Raw genomic sequence first — 21,394 nt, 5'->3', positions numbered from 1 at the left:
TACCTACTTATGAAACGTTACGTTCACGTTGAAACAGCTGGGCACGTAATTACAGTGCATGTACATAATAATGTAATGTATAATAGCACATTAGAATACCGTTTAGAAAAATAATAGGTACCATTGCTAAACGTTAAAATGGCGTAAAAAACAATGGTTCCAGCGAACAGCTTCCATTACATTCCATGACTAATAAAACGCGAGGCGATACACTATTTTTTCACTAGCTTGCGGTCTGTCTTCTTATATGGACTTGTTGAAATTTTTATAGACTGCGAAATATTTTTAAAGAAAATAACATGCAGATATTAGAAAGTGATTTACGTTAGGCTGGGCGTTTTACTTTAAAACAGCTATACAGATACAGGTATGTTGCCTTTTAGTTCATTTAAAATTATTGTCACCGCACCAGCTTGTTGAGGCTCTCTTGGTTGTTCAAAATACTTCAAAAAACGGAGATATTTGCATTTTATACACAAGAGTGGTAAATAATTTTATACAAATTTTGAGTTGGTTCCTTATGTTGGCTGGTAGAATTGACTTTTATAAGATGATGACTTTGAATATTACATATTCCAATTTTGCCCACTTATAAAATAAATTGCTATTTATTTACACAATTTGTTTACACACGATAGTTTTGGTAAAATTTTACAACAAACTAATAACTTACTTACATAATTAATGATTATGTGGTTTTGTTAAAGTTTTTATTGTGAATAAGTAACTTTAACATTATAATTTTTATGTTTAAATTGTGCATGTCAAGTCCAGCTTACTTCGTCGGTAAACTTTTAATTTTTTCTTGTATACCTCGGTAAATCTCCCAATTTTAAATTGATTATAATTTTTTATTAACACTAAGTTTGCAATACTGTGGATGACCATAGTTTTGCAAACTTCTTTTAATCTGCGAGTGTAAGTAATATATTATCTTAGGTACTTAAATTTATATGTCTTCGTGGCTAGGTAATAATGCAGATTACAATAAATAAAAGTAGGTACCTAGAAAATAATATTTTATATTGAGTATTTTGATTTACAGAAGTGTCTTTGGTCTTCAGCGTCAAGTGACTGAAGAAAATGTCACAAATCGTGTTCAAGATTAATGGGAAACAACATCAAGGTCAGTACCCCGATTAATGTGCCATTTGATGAATAAGTGCTTATTATTTGTCTCAGGATAGTCTTTCTGACGACATTAAGGGTCAAACAGATCACTGTGTTACCTTCTTTCCTGTAGACATACACAAGAGTTAAGGGCTAAAAAGATTAATTTTCTTATTTAACCCTTATCCATGTAAAAAGGCCCTCCTTTTATTTACAGAACTATGATAAAATCATTACTTACATGCCCACAAGCTGTTAACTATTGCCCACAGGAGAGAAAACTAGTGTGTTCGCGCGAACTGTACATTTCTCTCCTGTGGGCAATAGTTAACAGCTTGTGGGCATGTAAGTAATGATTTCATCATAGTTCTGTAAATTAACCTTTATAGCCCTTAACTCTTGTGTATGTCTACAGGAAAGAACGGAACACAGTGATCTGTTTGACCCTTAAGCGCCTTATCACACTAGCGATTTGCCAGTTGAAAGCGCAAAGATTTCGCAGCGAGCGTGTAGCCGTGTAACGATCTCGCCCTAAGCGCGCATTCAGTGTTGGGCGTAATTAATTACTCGTGTAAATTAATTACTAATTTAATTACATGTAATTCAATTACAATGTAATTTAATTACATAAAATTTAATGCATGTAATTAAATTTCCTGTGTAATTTGCAATTGTAATTAAATTAATTACTAATTAAATTACTCAATTACTTTTCATTTACCGTTTTAATAATATGCAAATATGAACAAATTTACTTGGAGTAATTATAAAGAAAAACTTTTATGAATTCCATTATACGCTGGATAACGTTATAACATATTTTTTATCCCTGGAATCATACCTTTACAGGGTACTATGTGACAAACCACGTTGAATATGGCGGTCGACGCTTACGTCGCGTAGCACCGCATTAGTACTGGGGCGCCGCTAATAATGACGTAAGCGCCGACCTAAGGTGCCTTTCGGGTTGGACTGTAGCAAAGGGGGGCCTGGGATTTAGAATTTTTTTTGACAAAGTGGTGACATTATGACACTATTTTTAAATGATTGTAATGTGTAGATCACGTCAAAATAAGCATCTTTTACTGAAAAAAAAAACTTTTCTCTCAAATAAAAAATGGCTGAGTTAGACGCCTCCAAAGATTGATGTTTTTAAAGGGAGCTGGGACTTCGAACATTTTCATCGCGAGTGGTGTCATTATGACATATATTTTAAATGGTTGTAACGTATAGAACACGTCAAAATAAGCTACTTTTACTTGACAAACATTTTTCGAAAAAAGTTTTTCAAGTAAGTCCCAGCTCCCTTTAAAAACATCAATCTTTGGAGGCGTCTAACTCAGCCATTTTTTAGTTAAGAGTAAAGTTTTTTCAGTAAAAGATGCTTATTTTGACGTGATCTTCAAACCACCACTTTATCAGAAAAAAATTCTAAGTCCCAGCCCTCCCTTTGCTACAGTCCAACCAAATCAACCAAAGTTAACATTGACAATGTTGCTTAGTCAAATTTAAAACCATTCAAAATGTTCATCTGATTTTGGAAATAAAGATGATCAAAAACTTGCATTCTATAAAAGTAATTGTAATTCAAAAAAGTAATAAAATTAAGAATTTTAATTACAAAATGTAACTAATAATTTAATTAATAATTACATTTTGCAATTGTAATTAAAATTTTAATTACCTACTTTCCACATGTAATGGAAATTATTTGTTGGAATTACATTTTGTAATTGCAATTGTTAATTAGTAATTCAATTACTTTTTGCCCAACACTGGCGCGCAACTACGTATACTTACTTTATCGCCCTAGGATGGGATTAAGGAAAATACGTATGTCAAAAATTTAAAGGGCCATATGTACTTCATGTAAAACAGTACACGTGCAAAAAGATAATTCGCAACTCGTGTCGATTTAAAACACTCCTTTCGGTCGTGTTTCGATTTATCGCCACTCATTGCGCATTTCCTACTTTTCACGCTTGTATCGTAATGCACTGTTGTAAACCACTTCACATTACATATGTTTAGGCACTTTAAATAGTTAATAGGAGGATTATTTCCAGCGAACAATAGCGTGTTTATAGTTTTTAGATTTTAAAGTCATTTTTAAAGTAATTATTTTTAAAGTACGTAATTTTAAAGTAATTATTTAAAATTATATTGCTTGCTTACTTCGCAACTCACGAATTTCCTTTTTTTTATTTCCAGTGGACGGCAAGTTTGGTCCAGACGTGTCGCTGAACGAGTACATCCGAAATGTGGCGGATCTTCGCGGCACGAAGGCTATGTGTCAAGAAGGCGGTTGCGGCGCCTGTGTGGTCGCTGTACGCGCCGCCGCACCGCCTACGCAAGAGATGAAGACGTTTGCTGTCAACTCGGTAAGATTACCTCTACTTGGGAAGACGCGCTTTATACATCCAAATCGTTTCTTAGAATGCTGTGGCTGATATCCTAACACCTACTCAGAATGGGAGAGGATCGGGCTGTCAAGAGGGCGTTCTTGGGACGACCGACCGGTAGCCGTCTGGTGGGAACATGGGACGGCCCAGGCCGCGTAGCCAAGATGCCAATCGCTTACGCTCCGTAGCGATCGAAACGCAACTGTCACTGTCGCGCTAATATGGAAGAGTGATAGAAGACATAATGCTTTTCGTTGTTGAAGCGATAGCGATTGTAACCTTGGCTAGGCCGGCAGGTGTCGCTGGGAAGACAGTGTGACGGCGGATCTGCTTCAGCTTCGCGTCAGTAATTGGCAGGAAATTGCGCAGGATCGTTACAAAGTTACTAATAGGTTTAAAGTAATAATGATGAACTAACTGTAGGTGCTATGGTTTTATCTGTACGATCTATGACGTGACGTATTGAAAAGGGTAATGCGATTCCAACAGCCATTGCATTGGAGTATAGGCTACATTCATACCAGTCAAATCAGCTTCTTTTTTAGAACTTTGCTAATATGGAATTTGTATGAAAACGAATATAGTGACGTCACGGTCAACTCACGTACTTTTTATGTTTCACTCCAAGTTATTAAATAGAAATTATGCTTAAAATAAGTAATGACAATGTTTTTCTAATAATTATCTGGTGCTTTATTTCGTGCACGGTGTGAAATCATTTATGTTAAGTAGAGGAAACATCCCTATTTTATAGATTAACTTTTAAATAATTGCTATAAATTTACTATAAACTTTTAAATCATTTGTACACATATCAGTTCGAGCCGGATTAAAAGCCAGTTTAGAGCTAAAAAAAGCTCAACGAATAAAATTCCATTGGACGATTTAAATATTTTTTTCTAGGACTATTTCATTTACATATAAGTTAATTAATGGCGTTTTCAAACGGTCATATGTTTAGCATGCATACGGCATGCATATGATATGATAATTTTGTTTTGATATTAATCTATTTTTAAATCTATTTAATTTACACAAGAGGTCAACATATTTGCGTATCGTAGTCCATTTAACATTTTATTTGAAGAAGTTTCTATTTCTAAAGTCATTACTTGGCTTGTTATAAGAGCGTTAAGGATGACGCACGTTAGACCGGGCCGTGTCTGTACTTTTCTATGACATGACAGGTGATCACGTTATGCTTTCCATAGAAAGCGATATGCCGGAAGTTCCGGCCTGGAGGTCGAACTAATATTGATATCAAAGCAAGCGAAAGAGTCCAAAATTGAACCACGAGCGGTACAATGGTTAAAACAACTTTAGTTTGCTGCTGAGTAAAGCAGATATTTTTTACCGGCACCAACACGAGGAAAATATTAACTGCAAAACATTAGAATTTACATCCAAAAGAATGTTATTAAATACTTATCATTCTAAATCATCATTTTTAAAGTCAATTCCACCAACTAACATGAGGCAACAACTTAAAACTTACATCAACTTACTTTGCCATTTTTTACAATACCTTTATGTGAAATAAATCATGTAGATAGAGACAAACTTCTTCTTATGACGTATAAATAACACTTGCACTGCGTAACATGCTATCAAAACCGTTGCAGACTTGTCTTGGTCAGTGGGGAGACACTCCTAACTTCAGTCGAACTCGGCTCCTTTCGGCTTCAGCATTGCTCCGAGCAATTATTAGGGTTGGGACCAATTGACTTCCTTGTGCGTGCACGACCACAGATAAGATAATCACTTGAATTTTGACAACCCTAACTAGCCGAAAGGGGTAGTGTTATATTAGAAAGGGATAGCATGATTCGACCCTGACTCGCTGTCAAACTTCGGGTTTGTAGGAAGTGTCCTTTCTGTACGGTAGTACTATTATTTCTTCTGTATCTTGGTCTAACTCTAGGTACTACATTTTGTCTCGATGCCTCTTCCAGTGTCTCGTGTCGGTCTTATCATGTCACGGCTGGGAAGTAACCACCGTGGAGGGCATTGGTAACAGGACCGTGGGTTACCACGACATTCAGAGCAGGCTGGCCAAGTTTAATGGCACTCAGTGCGGCTACTGCTCTCCTGGTTGGGTCATGAGTATGTACAGGTAAACTTTTTCAAAATAAATGTAAAACATACCAAATACATTTTTTTTCTACGGCCATAACTTCTGAAGAATGTGTTTTCTTCAGAAAACCGACAGAAATACGTTTTTTTGCCTCTTACAGAAGATAAATCTTCATATTCCTTGGTATTATAAAAACTGTAACTCGAAATAATTAGACCGGCACCAGAAATGTGTAAATAGATGACAATTAAGTTCTTTTAGATTTCTTAGAATTATATTACATATCTCTACTCGTACATTTCGTACAACCAAAAGAGGACAACGATGATGGTAACGATGACGTACAGAAATCGTTTTTTTTATTATACCTACTCAACTACAACACTTCAGTACTTAGTACTCAACGGACTAAATATCTTCTTCTAAGTACCTAATTTATTTTCAGCTTAGTAGAATCAAAAAATAACGAACTAACTATGAAGGACATAGAAAACTCATTTGCTGCCAATATCTGTAGATGTACAGGCTACAGACCTATTGCAGACGCTTTCAAATCATTTGCTAAAGACGCCGACGAATGCTTACTCAACAAAGTTTGCGATTTGGAAGACCTGGCTATACTAAAATCGTGTGGGGTCTCATGTACTAAACAATGTCCACATAAGAAGAAACATATTAGTGAAATTAACAAGAAGGTAGAAAAGAAAGAAGACTGGTGCGAAGTGGGTAAAATTGATAATAAGATGCTAACAATAGATTCGACAAATCACAAGTGGTCAAAGGTATATAAATTGGATGATGTTTTTAAAAGCATGAACGAGAGTGGGGATTATAAACTGATAGCTGGTAATACTGGCCAAGGTAAGCTTGATATTAAATGATATTTAATAAATAAATAAATAAATGATATTTGATATTTGATATTTTGATATTTGATTAATTGTAATTGGAGAACTCTAGATTAAATAGCAAGTCTTACGTACTACACAAACGACTAATAGTTACAATGACTGATCCCAAATATGCTCATAATCTCTCACTTCAATCCAATGCATTTACAAAAACAATTACTATGGTAAGAATTTTTCGTCGTGTGGGTCTTAAAACACTTGTTCAATTATTTAACAAAAAAAAACAGAGTTTAATGCAATAATCATACCTACTGACCCCAATTTTTATCTTTATCGTGTAATATTTTCAGGAGTTTACCACGTAACCGATTACCCAAAAAACATAATAGACATTTTTAACGTGGTTGAACTAAAGGGGCACATGGTAGATGTGAATCTAATTATTGGTGCTGGGATGCCGTTGGCAGAGATGATGGACTTATTTGTAACAATGAGTGGCGAAAATGAAGACTTTTCATATCTGAAGCAGCTATATGAGCATATGGATCTTGTGGCACATATTCCAGTACGAAACGTAAGTATTTTTTAAATGGGTCAAACACATAACTATGTTAGCGTCTTTCCTGTAGCCAGTATCCAAAAATTAACCTTTATAGTCCTATAAAGGTTAATTTTCTTATTTAACCCTTATCCACATGAAAAAGGTACTCCTTTAATTTGGATAAGTATGATAAAATAATTATCTTCCTGCCCACACGCTGCTAACTAAATATTAGAAGAGTGTACAGTTCGGACGAACCATTAAGACTTGTGATTTTTCCTTTTTATAAATACCTAAATATACCTAAAATCAGTTTTCGATTAACGATTAACACGTTAATGATTAATTATGTTCACCAATATCAAGCATGATTAATGATGTTAAATTTCAAGTTACTTTCTAGATTGGAACTATTGGTGGAAATTTATGCCTGAAACATGCAAATAACCAATTCCAATCAGACTTGTTTTTGCTGTTCGAAACGGTTGGCGGCATGGTTACTGTCGGTAAGTGTTTATTTATTTTTATTAGAAACATGATCTGTTGTTACATGTTTTTAAGAATGTATTCTAACTGTGGCTTCTGCAATGAGCAAAATATTGTCTCATTTTTTCTTGAGACCAACAAAACGCTTGGGGAATATCGCCAAAATCCCCTTGTTAGTAAGGTCTTATTTATTTGCATATGCTTTCAATTTCATCCGCATTATAAAAAAAAGTTAGTTATTATATATTATAGGCTTATTGTTTTATTTCCAGCTGAATCTACGAACAAAAAAACAATATTGAGTCTGCCAGATTTTCTGAATATTGACATGAAAGGCAAAATTTTATTGAACGTTATTTTACCTCCATTATCGCACTGCTGCAATGTGAAAACCTACAAGGTATATTCTTCAATAATTTAAAGAATAAATTTATCCAGTAGGTTAGGTCGTTAATATAGTAAAATGTATTTTCTTCCTCAGATCATGCCCCGTTCACAAAACGCTCACGCAATTGTCAACGCCGGGTTTTTATTTAGATTTCGTCAAAATTCCCAACTGTTGGAAAAGGTCACAATAGTATACGGTAGTATTTCACCGACATTTATACATGCCACCAAAACTGAAACCGCATTGGTTGGTAAAGACCCTTATAATAATGATACACTACAGTTAGCGGTCAAAACTTTATTCGATGAGATCATACCTGAGGAAGCGCTGCCAGAACCATCTTCTGATTTTAGAAGAATGCTGGCTGTTACATTATACTACAAGGTAATATTGAGCCTCTACTGTCAATTATTATTAATAAATAATGGAATACCCAATAAAAACGCGTTTATAATAGTAAGATGACTTCAATTAATCTTAATATCAAATAACTTCCAGGCCATTTTAAGTATGTGTCCGGAAGGCAAAGTTGATCCAAGATATCTATCAGGAGGAGAAGCCATGAAGAGAATGATATCCGAAGGAAACCAAATATTTGACACGGACAAGACCGTTTGGCCACTGAACCAACCAGTGCCGAAGTTAGAAGCACTAGTTCAATGTAGCGGGGAGGCGGTCTTTGCTAACGATCTACCGAGGCAGCAGAATGAGGTTTTTGCAGCTTTTGTTACAGCAGATGTTGTAGCGGGAAGCGTTATTGAAAGCTTTGATGCTACTGAGGCACTTGTAAGTTATTTTAATTATTTATGTAATAGTAAAATCTTTTTACAGCTATAACATTTTTTGCCAGCAATCTTGTCATCCAGAGCTGTGCCATTGTTTTTGTATACTCACAACTCCGTCAAGAAAGTCACTGGATTTTTATTCTTGAATTATTTTAACGTTTATTTATACTTATATTAATCTTTTCAATTTTCAGAAAATCCCTGGTGTCGTGGCATTTTACTCAGCAAAGGATATACCAGGAGATAACACTTTCACTCCATCTAACATCCCATTTATAACAGCAGCAGAAGAAATCCTTTGCTCTAGTAAAGTTCAATTTTATGGGCAGCCAGCAGGTATAATTGTAGCTGACAGAGAAAAAACTGCCCAGAAAGCAGCGAAAGCAGTAAAAATAAACTATTCTTTTGTTAATAATGGAAAACCTTTGTTAACAATAGACGATGTTTTAAAGTCACCAGAAAAAAGTACAAGAGTTGTTGTTAATAGGACTATAGAACCTTCAGAAACTGGTAAGAATGTAAGAAGCATAATTCAAGGAGAATATAGAATGGATAGCCAGTACCACTACCATATGGAAACACATACTACGGTCGCCAAACCAACGGAAGATGGTATGGAGGTTTACGCGGCGACTCAATGGCTTGACCTAACAAATATAGCTATAGCGCAATGTTTGAAGGTACCTGTGAATAGGTAAATTTTTCAATATTTTTTGCATGAATGATTTATTTTACTAAGGTTGTTTATTAAAAAAGCCGTGTGCTTATTTCATGGTAGAAGGGAGAATTTAGGATTGTAATTTTCGTTATACATAATTTTTACTCCAAAAAAATTTGAAATAGATTTCTACGTCGCTTCATTATGTTTATCTTCTCTGTCTCAGTTATTATCATCATTTTTCATCATCAGCACTTATTTTTTCAGTATTAACGTAATCGTTCGACGCCTAGGCGGTGCGTACGGTGCGAAGATAACCCGTGCGTCTCAAATCGCGTGTGCGGCTGCCTTGGTAACTCACCTTCAAGGCACAACATGCCGGTTCATCTTGCCACTTCAGACCAATATGAAATCGATAGGCAAACGCTTACCTACGACGTGTAACTTTGAGGTAAGTGTTAGTTCAAGTTTTTAGGAATACTATTCGTAATTGTTTTAAAAAAGTAGCTACTGCTAATATGATTGTTATAAAAAATACTAGTGCCATCTCATTTCGTTTCTATTCAGGCAGCATAATTGTACTAACAGGGAAAATTTTACCTCGTCTCATTTTATTTAATTAAACTCATAATGTACTGTCATCTTTTTCCCGTGGACTTTTTAAATATAGTACATTACTGTATTCGTATGTTAAAACGATTTTTTTAGGTAGGTATTAGTTACACACACATATCAAAATGACATTTAAAAAATTACAAAAAGAAATACACAGTAAAGATGTAACGAAAAGTAAAACAATTAAAAAACAATAAGTCTTCCCACGTGTTCTTTTACAATTTACTATTATATGACTAAAAAGTCAGTAATATTTTCTTTTCAGGCAGGTGTCGACAAAGAAGGCACTATACAGTATCTTAAACTAACTTTCTACCAAGACTGCGGACACGTTTTCAACGAAGTCATCGCACCGATAACAGCCGAGCATATGCGGAATTGCTATGATATTAAACGTTGGTGGATTGAAGCAAACAGTGTTGCAACAGACACCCCATCTAATACATGGTGCAGAGCCCCTGGTAATTTAACATTATAGATATTTAAAAAATATTTTTCTATTCTTCTAGAGACAATTATCGACAAGCAAATGAGTAACGATAGTAAGTAAATGAAAAAGGCTTGCGTCCAAGATAATTAAGTTGATGAATTTTCAGGTACAACCGAAGGTGTGGCGATAATAGAACATGTAATGGAAAGAATAGCTTACAATTTGAACAAAGATCCTCTTCAAGTGAGATTACTAAATATGGCAAAAGAAAATCCAATCCCTGAAATGATAGATCAATTAGAGAAAGACTCAAATTACAAGCAACGACAAGAAGATATCAAGAAGTTTAATAAAGAAAACAGATGGAGGAAACGGGCGTTGAACATGCTGCCGTTGTCTGTTGGGATATTTTACCTTGGAAATTACAATTCAATTGTTTCTATTTATCATGGAGATGGATCAGTAGTTATAATACACGGAGGTATAGAAATGGGACAAGGACTGAATACAAAAGCAGCCCAAGTTTGTGCGTATGCGCTTGGCGTTCCCCTTGAAAAAATCAGTGTAAAACCTAGCACTAGTTTTACATCGCCAAATAGCGTTGTTACAGGTGGTAGCATTGGCAGTGAATGCGTTGCCTTTGCCACGAAAAAAGCTTGTGATATTTTAATGGAAAGACTTAAACCGATCAAGGATAAAATGGAGAAATATTCTTGGGAGGATCTGATAAAACAAGCATATGGAGCTGGTCTTGATTTGCAAGCATCTTACATGTTTTCTTTGAACGATGGTGTAAAACCTTATAATGTTTATGCGACCTGTGCCTTAGAAGTAGAAGTTGATTTACTGACGGGAAATCATGATGTGAGGAGAGTAGATATTCTGGAAGATACGGGGAGAAGTTTAAGCCCAGAAATCGATGTGGCACAGGTAATACATACTTACATACACAATCTTAAAACAACATTAAAAAGAGTTACGATCAAACTTGAAATTTAAATTGACGCATAAACAGGTGCTAAGAAATTAGTAATTCTCACAAAAAAGCAACATAGTCTCTTTAAATCTTGTAGGCTCTGTAGGGAATTTTAACATCCGTCAACTCTGACAGCTAAAACGAAATCCATTATTCGTCAGTACTTTCAATATTTAATAAAATAACATTTTGTCAGATTGAAGGAGCCTTCGTGATGGGCCTGGGTTACTGGACATCAGAGAAGCTAGTTTACGATAAGGACAAGGGGGAGATCCTGACGGATCGCACGTGGACATACAAGCCACCGGGCATCAAGGACATTCCCGCTGACATGAGAATATACTTTAAGAGGGACTCTAGAAACGAGTTTGGCGTGTTGCAGTCTAAAGGTATTTTTTATGGTTCATATACGTCTATCAAGCCATTTCCTTCATAAGAAAAAGCGGCAAATTAAAATAATCTAGGCGCGAAGGGTAATCGTCCAATAGATAATTTGATTTTCAAGTTTTTATTCCAAATGCTATATCCAGTCGTTGCAAACTTATAGTGGTCAAGTCTACATATAGCTAACCCGTATTAGTCAATCACAAGGCACCTTTGTGGTATTTTAGCGACGGGCGAGCCAGCGTTATGCCTGGCGGTGGTTGTGACGCACGCTCTACGGGACTGCGTACGCGCTGCTCGGCTGGAAGCAGGCTATCAGGACCAATGGGTGGACATAGGTATGTTTAAAATACGTTTTAATAGTAGACAATATATCTAAAAAATAAGGAGCACGTACTCCTCCAGTACAATTTGAAAAAAATAACGAACAAATCGTCACTTTTTACGGTTTATCTTGCTTATGTCACTTGTATTTTATGGTATGGTATCCTTTTTTGGGGAAATTCTACCAATAAAGGATGTATTTAGGTATGGTACAAAAGAGATTCATAAGAACAATTTCATTGGTATGCAAGAATGTGAGTCAAGTAAACCTTTTTTAATAGCCTTAAAATATGGCCATAGGTAATAACATAGGTATGTATATTTACGAAATGGTCAATTATGTGTATCTAAGTAGGTACCTCTTTGGTGTAAATTTTGCCAACACACACATAAAAATTAACCATTTTCTAGTCTTTGTTAAACACCTAACGCGATCCACGTTTGACGTGTTGCCTCTCTGTCACGCTTACGTACGAATTTACAAGTGCGAGAGAGAGGCAACGCGTCGAACGTGATTCACGTTAGGTGTTTAACAAAGACTAGAATGGTTAATTTTTATGACGCGTAATTTTATCCGCTGTTGATGCTGACTGTACTTTGCGAAAATTTGTCTAACAATTTACTAGTTTACGACGATTTACGAAACTTTAAATACTTTTTCACCTCAGCAGCTCGAACAAGGGCACTTTGCTTCTTAAAAACAGTGAGCAAAATGCGATTTTGCTCACTGAGTCATTTTGTCTCACTCAGTGAGCAAAATTGCATTTTGCTCACTTAGTGAGACAGTGTGAGTGAGCAAAATCGCATTTTGCTCACTGAGTGAGACAAAATGTCATTCAAGTGAATTTTATAGTCAAATGTCATTTCAACATGCGGGGTCTAATACAAGTTCGATATACTTGGGTTCTATTATCTCTGTCCCTCTAGGTATGTTCTCACTGCTTAGGGTGAAAAATTTTGTGTACTACACGAGATCAAAGTTATTTACATCTCGTGCGCTTTTGAATCCCTTACTACGCTCAAGATTCTAAATTAGATTCACTCGCTACGCTCGTGAATCTATTATAGAATCTTTCGCTTGCACGGGACTCAAAATAAGCACTCGAAGAAATATCAAACTTTGATCTCTTGTTGTACAAATAACTATTTTTAAACTTTAAACAAATTGTTTTCTTTTTCAGGTAACCCGTGTACAGTCGAAAATATATTCATGGCAGCGGGACACAAACTGGAACATTTCAAATTAAAATAAACAAAACCTATTTATAAACTAAAATTAGTTGGTTGAAGTTTAGTTTCTGAATGAATATTTAATGGGGGTCCTTATTATTTATTTTGTGTAGACTATTGACGAAAACTTATATTGAATTATGGTTAGTAATAAAGATGTTGTTTAATAAAATTATGGTATTTATTTGAAAGCCTGTTAATTTTAGTGAATACATACATACATATATTGTATACATACATGCATATAATCACGCCTATTTCCCGGAGGGGTATAGGCAGAGACCACGAATTTCCTGAAAAAATCCTGACATAAGTATCTCTTTCGCTTCCGATTCGGATGCTTATACCGGGTGTGGCCTGTAACATGAGCAAATAATTAAAACATAGATTGTACTCCTCAAACGGTGAAACTTTTGTTCAACAACTTTAAAAAAATATGAAGTATTTAGACTCCCTATTTTTCATACAAAATAAATATTATCTTCAATGGACGCCATCGCCACGCCATTATCATTGTGATTGACGTTGCTTGTCACGCCTTAAACGTAACAAAATTCGCAATACATTGCGTCTTAGAATAAACTTTAAAGTGTATTAAAAATCAAACCACAAGTAATTTTAAAAAATCACTGAACAAATGTTGGTCAATATGACGAGTACAGCCTACGGTTTAATTTTTTGCTCATATTACAGGCCACACCCGGTATACCTAAACCTAGCAAATTCCCGGAAAAGGCTCAACAAGTATGGAGTGGGCTTCTTAAAAATATTGTTCTAATTATTTTAGTTCCAGTATTCCGGGATCGTATAAAACATCACGAAATAGTGTTAACTAAAATATCTAGTTTATGACTATTTTTAGCGATTTTGTTAACAATACCTACACGTTGGTAAACAGTTCTAACTACAAACAGGGTGTAACAAAAAAATTACCGCATACCACATATTTTGTAAAAAGAAACAGCTGAAATATGTTATTTAAATACTTTAATTCGTATGTGATATGTATCCTAATTGCAGGTACTCATTCCGGGAAATCCTGGTAAATTTATTAGCAAAATTAAATTGAGTCCGCCTCCATACTACTCAACAACAACGCGGTGTAGGTACTGAGGCCGAAGTTTAGGTATAAAAGCATCCGAATTTCCGATCCCTGCATATAATATATTAAGAACGGGTCACTCATGATGTATTACGGACACGGACACGGGGTACGGAGTGAAACATGTCGAGAGTTTTCCGACTTAAAATACGAGTACGTAAGTGACCAGTTCCTACATACATACATACATACATCACTGGCCTCAGTGACCCAAAGAGGATCTTGGCCTCTGACACAATGCACCGAGGAGAAGTTTCTTAAGTTGCGAAACTTCTATGAAGAATATTCTCTGGAACTTAAATTTAATAAACAATCTAATGGTGTCAAGACCGACGTAGACACATGCTATTTAGCTTTACTGTTATGTGGCGTGAAATATTATATATTAAACAAAACGTTAAAGTTCTCATGGGAACAATCTCACAGAGAACTTTCTAAGTTTCTTTCATGTAATTTCTCTGAAATATACAATACAATACAAAATACAAAATTTCTTTATTAACCAAGTAGAACAAGCAAGATTGACAAAAGTAGGTAAATATACATGTATAATACACACGTTACATTACAGTTAGATTAGCAGTAGCCCTCACACTAGGTCGAGCCTGTGTCGTGAGGACTGTGGTGAGACAGTATTAGCAAAAAGAATTAACAACTAGGTGGTGCTCCGATATCCGAGAAGATAATATCCGAGAACATTTCTGCAATTTCTGCAATTTGTACATTGCTAGGCCCGGCCTAGCGTGAATCATCCTTTATGTGCTCAATACTGGCCAGTTTACATAAATTTGATTCTCTAAACATCGACCGTGCATTAACGTGCTATGCATCTCAAAATGGTGAATATCGATTTACTTGCTGAGCTGTGAAAACGGGAAGGGGTCACTACAAAATTTTACATTTATATAGCCTATCATGATCGAGTCTAGGTTACGCAGTGGGGACGAGACAAGTATCATGATAGGACACAATGGACCATTCATTTTGGTATAGAAAATATGCATTAGAGTGACTATGCAGTGGCCATTAACTATATCATCACAAGGGTCCCTTTTATTTATTGTGCAGTAGGAATATATTCCAGGGCGCGTAGCTATCGTACCAATCGTTAACGCTTCGTAGCGTATCGTATCGTAGTCACCTAGTATGACAGTGACAGTTGCGTTTCGTTCGCTACGGAGCGATAACGATTGCACGTTGACTACGCACCCAGGTCAGATTGCGTAAGTCTATTCTTCCTGACTGACTATTGCTTGAGGGGCATGAAGACTCAAGATTGGAAGTGGCCGGTTGTACAGCCAGAAATGTACTCCTGCATCGCATTTTATACCGGGTGTGGCCTGTAACACGAGCAAATAATTAAAACATAGACTGTACTCCTCAAACGGTGACACTTTTGTTCAACAACTTTTAAAAATTATGAAGTATTCAGACTCCCTATTTTTCATACAAAATAAATATTATATTCAATGGACGATGATTGACGTTGCTGGTCACGCCTTAAACATAACAAAATTCGCAATACATTGCGTCTTAGAATAAACTTTAAAGTGTATTAAAAATCAAACCGCAAGTTATTTTTAAAAGTCGCTGAACAAATGTTGGTCAGTACGAGAAGTACAGCCTACAGTTTATTTTTTTGCTCACGTTACAGGCCACGCCCGGTATATTAAGTAATTGACCGAGATAAAAGCGTCATAATATTGTATATGTATACCTAAATAAGTCACTTAAGTAAAGCCACTGTAACAACAGCCTTTGTTACCGATCGGTCTCTGAGGGCCATACCGCGAATAGCAAAGTTCGCAAATTATGGGCATCTTTCTTTGTTAGTTCAATTACGGCGTAATTGGAGTGACAGAGAAAGATTTGCGAACTTCGGTGTTCGCGCTGGTACTAAACTTCTGGATTTCCCATAACTGAATAATTGAATTCGCAAACATATGAGTTTCTTTAAATAACTTATATTCAAAATATTTAGAGCGTTTAATCTAACCACATATTGACGACCGATCTGGACTAGTGGGTAGTGACCCTGCCTATGAAGCCGATGGTCCCGGGTTCGAATCCTGGTAAGAGCATTTATTTGTATGATGATACAGACATTTGTACCTGAGTCCTGGTTGTTTTCTATGTGTTTAAGTATTTATATATTATATATATCGTTGTCTGAGTACCCACAACACAAGCCTTCTTGAGCTTACCGTGGGGCTTAGTCAATTTTTGTAAAAATGTCCTATAATCTTTTTTTTTTATATTTCATTAAAAACAATTACTATAGCGTTTAATTGTGAATGTACATCGTACTTGACCATATGTGGCCCGGAGCAAATTCCTCCCTCAGATTCCAAACTTCGCTTACTATAAATCCAGATTTTGGATAAACACATAACACAGTAAATAGTAGGTAAATCAATAAGAAACTATCTGCAACTGATATTCATGAAAAATCTCCATATCACTAACACCTTATAAAACAAAGTCCCCTGCCGCGTCTGTCTGTGTATTCGCAAAAAACTCAAAAACTACTGAACGGATTTTCATGCGGTTCTTACCTATCAATAGAGTGATTCTTGAGGAAGGTTTAGGTGTATAATTTGTTCAGGCTTTGTGTAACCCGTGCGAAGCCGGGGCGGGTCGCTAGTGTTACTATAAAGATATTTATGTTTTTATCATGTGTGTGACAAGTGTAGGTAGCAGCAAGTGAAGATTGCTCGTGGCATAGAAATAGCATGGAGTCATAATATATATCACTCGCACAAGAGGTAAATGTAAATAAATTAAAAGCGGAAAAATTCACTGTACCGGGTGGAACTTGATCACTGGATTGCTAGCCCAGTGCTCTCCCATCTGTGCGACCAAGAGCTTACCCAACACAGCAATTATTTCAAGTATTCCAACCCATAGTCTAATAAAACATGGTCTTCTCTTCCCAGAGTGACACAAGTCTACGTCACAACAACATGGCCGCTATATATAGCGCTATAGCATATTATCATATAGCGCTGTCGCATGATGACGTAGGCTTGTGTCAATGTCAGTCAGGTGACCTAGAAAAGACGGGAAGAGAGTACCAGGCGGAGTATATTATTATACCATGATTCCAACCCTATATGAGCCTTAGGGAGGCCCTAGCGACATCTACCGTAAGAGACACTTTACGGGCGGGGTATATTGATGAAGAAGGGATACAGATGTAGTGCATAATTATTTTCCATCGTATTTTCACGGAAACGTACGAACGAGTCTTGCTATTTCAGTCAGTCTCGCTATAAAAAGTACTGAGGTTGACTGAAGTAGCATGACAATTACGAACGTTTCCGAGATAATACAATGGAAAAGAATTATGCACTACATCTGTAACATTGATACGTGTCAGAAAAACATCACATGAAACGTTTTCCGTAGCACAGAATAAATAATAGTACTAGGTACAGAAGACTCACTCTCTAACAAAACGCGTCTGTCACGATCAGCACATATATGGCCGCTAGGTGGCGACAGCGCCACGCGCGGCTTATGGCAAACCCCAAAATTGGGGTCGAACGGATGTACTTTTAGCTACCTGTAGCAAAGCGACGAAATCGCGGAGTGAGCCACGCCTGTCCGTAGTAAGAAATGTATTGAAAAGTCCATCTATTCATATTCCATCGCTGGTTGACTTAGGTACTGTTCATAACAATGTCTGTACGTATATACTGTGTTGATATTACGATATGTGTGCTTAAAGTACACAGACTAAAACTACCACGTAGGCCACGTCTACGCCTCGGCTAGTCTGTGGCCATGAGTAAGCCCATTCATAATAAAAAAAAAAAAAAAAAAACTACTAACTAGGCTGGTTCAGTAGAAATAGGGGTTTCTGGTCACTATCTGGGGGATATTGTTATAGTGTACACTCATGTGTACTCAGTAGGTACACATGTTAGTGTACAGTGTACACAAAGTACACATTGAGGATATTGGACGACCGCTTCTTCATACAAACCTAGTCCCCGTTTTCTTCTCTGGTTACCCAGATCAGGTCACCAGGTCAGGTCAGGTGGTGGTCAGGTCTGGTTCTCTGGTTTCTCTGGTTCTCAGGGTTTCTGGTGGTGGTGGTGGTCTGTCTGGTAGGTTTGTAGGTGTAGGTTTGTTAGTAATACGATAATTGAAAATATTTTTACACAATTTGATGTATTTTAATCAAAGCTATGCCCGACTGTTTGATTTTTAGGGTTCCGTACCCAAAGGGTAAAACGGGCCCCTATTACTAAGACTTCGCTGTCCGTCCGTCCGTCCGTCCGTCTGTCTGTCTGTCACCAGGCTGTATCTCACGAACCGTGATAGCTAGACAGTTGAAATTTTCACAGATGATGTATTTCTGTTGCCGCTATAGCAACAAATACTAAAAACAGAATAAAATAAAGATTTAAATGGGGCTCCCATACAACAAACGTGATTTTTGACCAAAGTTAAGCAACGTCGGGAGGGGTCAGTACTTGGATGGGTGACCGTTTTCTTTTTGCTTTTTTTTGTTTTTTTTTTTTGCATTATGGTACGGAACCCTTCGTGCGCGAGTCCGACTCGCACTTGCCCGGTTTTTTAATTAATAAGAGCTAAGAGCGAAAAGCCGGTTTCATACCAGTTTTTACAAGCTCCTATCTCTTATAATAGAGTGTAAGTTGAAAAAAATCAAACCCGACCGTTTGATAGCTATAATTAAAATACATCAAATTGTTTAAAAATATTTTCCATTATGTCAGTATCCAGAGAGGAAAATGAGGACTACGTTTGTATGGAGAATAGGTCGTCCCCTCTGAACAATGTCATATTGTAGCTAGTGTTTCCAGATAGAAAAGTGCTTTTATCGGGAAGAAATATAAATTTTTCGGGATTTTGGGACTAAAGTCGGGAAAAAAATACATTCAAATTAAAGTAATTGAATTAAAAACAACGATATTTTACATTATCGGCTCGATCGACGTGGGTCGCTCGCTCGCTCGAGGACAGTTCGGAGCTTGAAATTATTGTTTTATAACGTGAAGCTGTTTTTCGGGACAATTTTCACTTTGTCTAGAATCAGGAACACATGCTAAAAATCGGGAGAATCCCGCCAAATCCCGACCATCTGGCAACCCTAATTGTAGCTTGGTCTATGTGTTCTGTAGGTAATTGGCAGCTTAGCCACGATAAATTCGGTTATTGTATGGATGCGATTTGTGTTTTCCGTTGGGCTAAATAATAGGACGCGATCTATGATCAGTGGACGCTGAGTTTCATGGCGGTTTATCTGCAAAACGATCGATATGGTGTCGCACGTATTTTAAATTACCAATTTTCCCAATACCAATTTTACCAATTTTTATTTTTGAAATATTTTACATTTAATATTTTAAAGTCATAGTCAATCCATAAACCCTGTGATTGGTAATGATTATGAAAATCATGTATTCGAATTTAAACTGCTTAGAGTCATACTAACTTAAGCTAATAAAACGGTTTAACTCACGTATTTGAGCCACTCGCGTAACATATAGCTCTTCGAAATATTTATATTGTAATGTAATATCATGTAATAAAAAAATTTGGTACTTAATCAATATTATAACATTCCACCAAATATCTATTATATATTATGTTTAATAGTACACATTTAATAAACTTTAACTATGAATACCAAATATCGACCACTGCTTTAATACCCCCCTAGCTCACGGTTATAAGCCAGACAAATTTCCGAACGTTGTATCAGGTTTGTAGTTCGTAATTGAATTGTATGTGAACCACACGTATCGAATTATATTATATTCACTTTAAATGAATTAACAGTGAGGAATATAACTGAGGTCAGTCGGTCAATCTGTAATGTAAGTGCATTTGGTATCTTTATTGGGAGTTTTTATGCTAAGACGGTACACGGTAGTAAAAAAAAACCGGGCAAGTGCGAGTCGGACTCGCGCACGTAGGATTCCGTACCATAATGCAAAAAAGGCAAAAAAACAAAAAACGGTCACCCATCCAAGTACTGACCCAGCCCGACGTTGCTTTAACTTCGGTCAAAAATCACGTTTGTTGTATGGGAGCCCCACTTAAATCTTTATTTTATTCTGTTTTTAGTATTTGTTGTTATAGCGGCAACAGAAATACATCATCTGTGAAAATTTCAACTGTCTAGCTATCACGGTTCGTGAGATACAGCCTGGTGACAGACGGGCGGACGGACGGACGGACGGACAGCAGAGTCTTAGTAATAGGCTCCCCTTTGGGTACGGAACCCTAAAAAGCCGGGCAAGTGGAGTCGGACTCGCCCACCGAGGCTTCCGTAGTTTTTAGTATTTTTGTTATAGCGGCAACAGAAATACAGAAATATCACGGTTCATGAGATACGGCCTGATGACAGACAGAGGGACAGACGGACAGCGAAGTCCTTAGTAATAGCCCCCGTTCTTACCCTTTGGGTAGCTACGGAACCCTAAAAAGAGGATGTGAACCGACGCGCCGGGTATGGATAAAAACAATAGAACATTAGATTAATTTTTATTTTCATATTAACTCACATTATAGACCACCCGTGGTCAGCCGCGACCTCGACCAGTGAAACCTGTGTCGAAACGTCGGTAAATAAAGGTAATTGAATATAATTCGCGTTAGACCCGTCTATAATGTGAGTTAATATGTATTAGATTAATTACTACGAGTCTGAGAATTTGGTTTTTGCTTTATAACCTGCCAACGTAGATCTGATTAAGCAGATAGTCAGACTTTGAATAAAAAGTTGTTCGGTATTTTGAAGTAGTTTTACTGTGTTGTAACATTTAGGTAAGCACCTAAAATTAAACTCAAGATCAAGTAAAGTGGAAGATGATAAATCTTAAACTCTTATTTTAGGTAGTTTATATTTAATTTTATTGTACGAGTATTTTGCTTATGTACAATTGCTTTGAATAAATTATTTTCAATTTGAATTTAGAACTAATTTTTATGAATTTATCTGGCTCGCACTTGTCCTGTTTTACCTTTATATAATGGTCCAGAATGTGTTTACCGATGAACATA

General features: G+C 36.4%; 1 protein-coding gene across 1 annotated transcript; it reads left to right on the top strand.

Annotated features, from left to right (window-relative positions):
* The first annotated feature begins 222 nt into the window (after positions 1-222).
* Positions 223-13,426, top strand: LOC134671474 (xanthine dehydrogenase/oxidase-like). The gene is made up of 17 exons (XM_063529340.1): positions 223-367; positions 1,046-1,126; positions 3,322-3,491; positions 5,465-5,625; positions 6,032-6,447; positions 6,788-7,011; positions 7,382-7,484; positions 7,737-7,864; positions 7,946-8,236; positions 8,351-8,638; positions 8,832-9,331; positions 9,563-9,746; positions 10,176-10,371; positions 10,507-11,270; positions 11,513-11,705; positions 11,928-12,038; positions 13,206-13,426. The coding sequence occupies exons 2-17, from the start codon at positions 1,084-1,086 to the stop codon at positions 13,274-13,276; spliced, it is 3,843 nt and encodes a 1,280-aa protein (XP_063385410.1). The 5' UTR covers positions 223-367; positions 1,046-1,083; the 3' UTR covers positions 13,277-13,426.
* Positions 13,427-21,394: the final 7,968 nt, after the last annotated feature.

Source organism: Cydia fagiglandana, chromosome 15, assembly GCF_963556715.1.
Source record: "Cydia fagiglandana chromosome 15, ilCydFagi1.1, whole genome shotgun sequence".
Lineage (NCBI taxonomy): Eukaryota > Metazoa > Arthropoda > Insecta > Lepidoptera > Tortricidae > Cydia > Cydia fagiglandana.
Note: the sequence above shows the minus strand (reverse complement) of the source record. Positions and strands in the feature narration are given on the sequence as shown.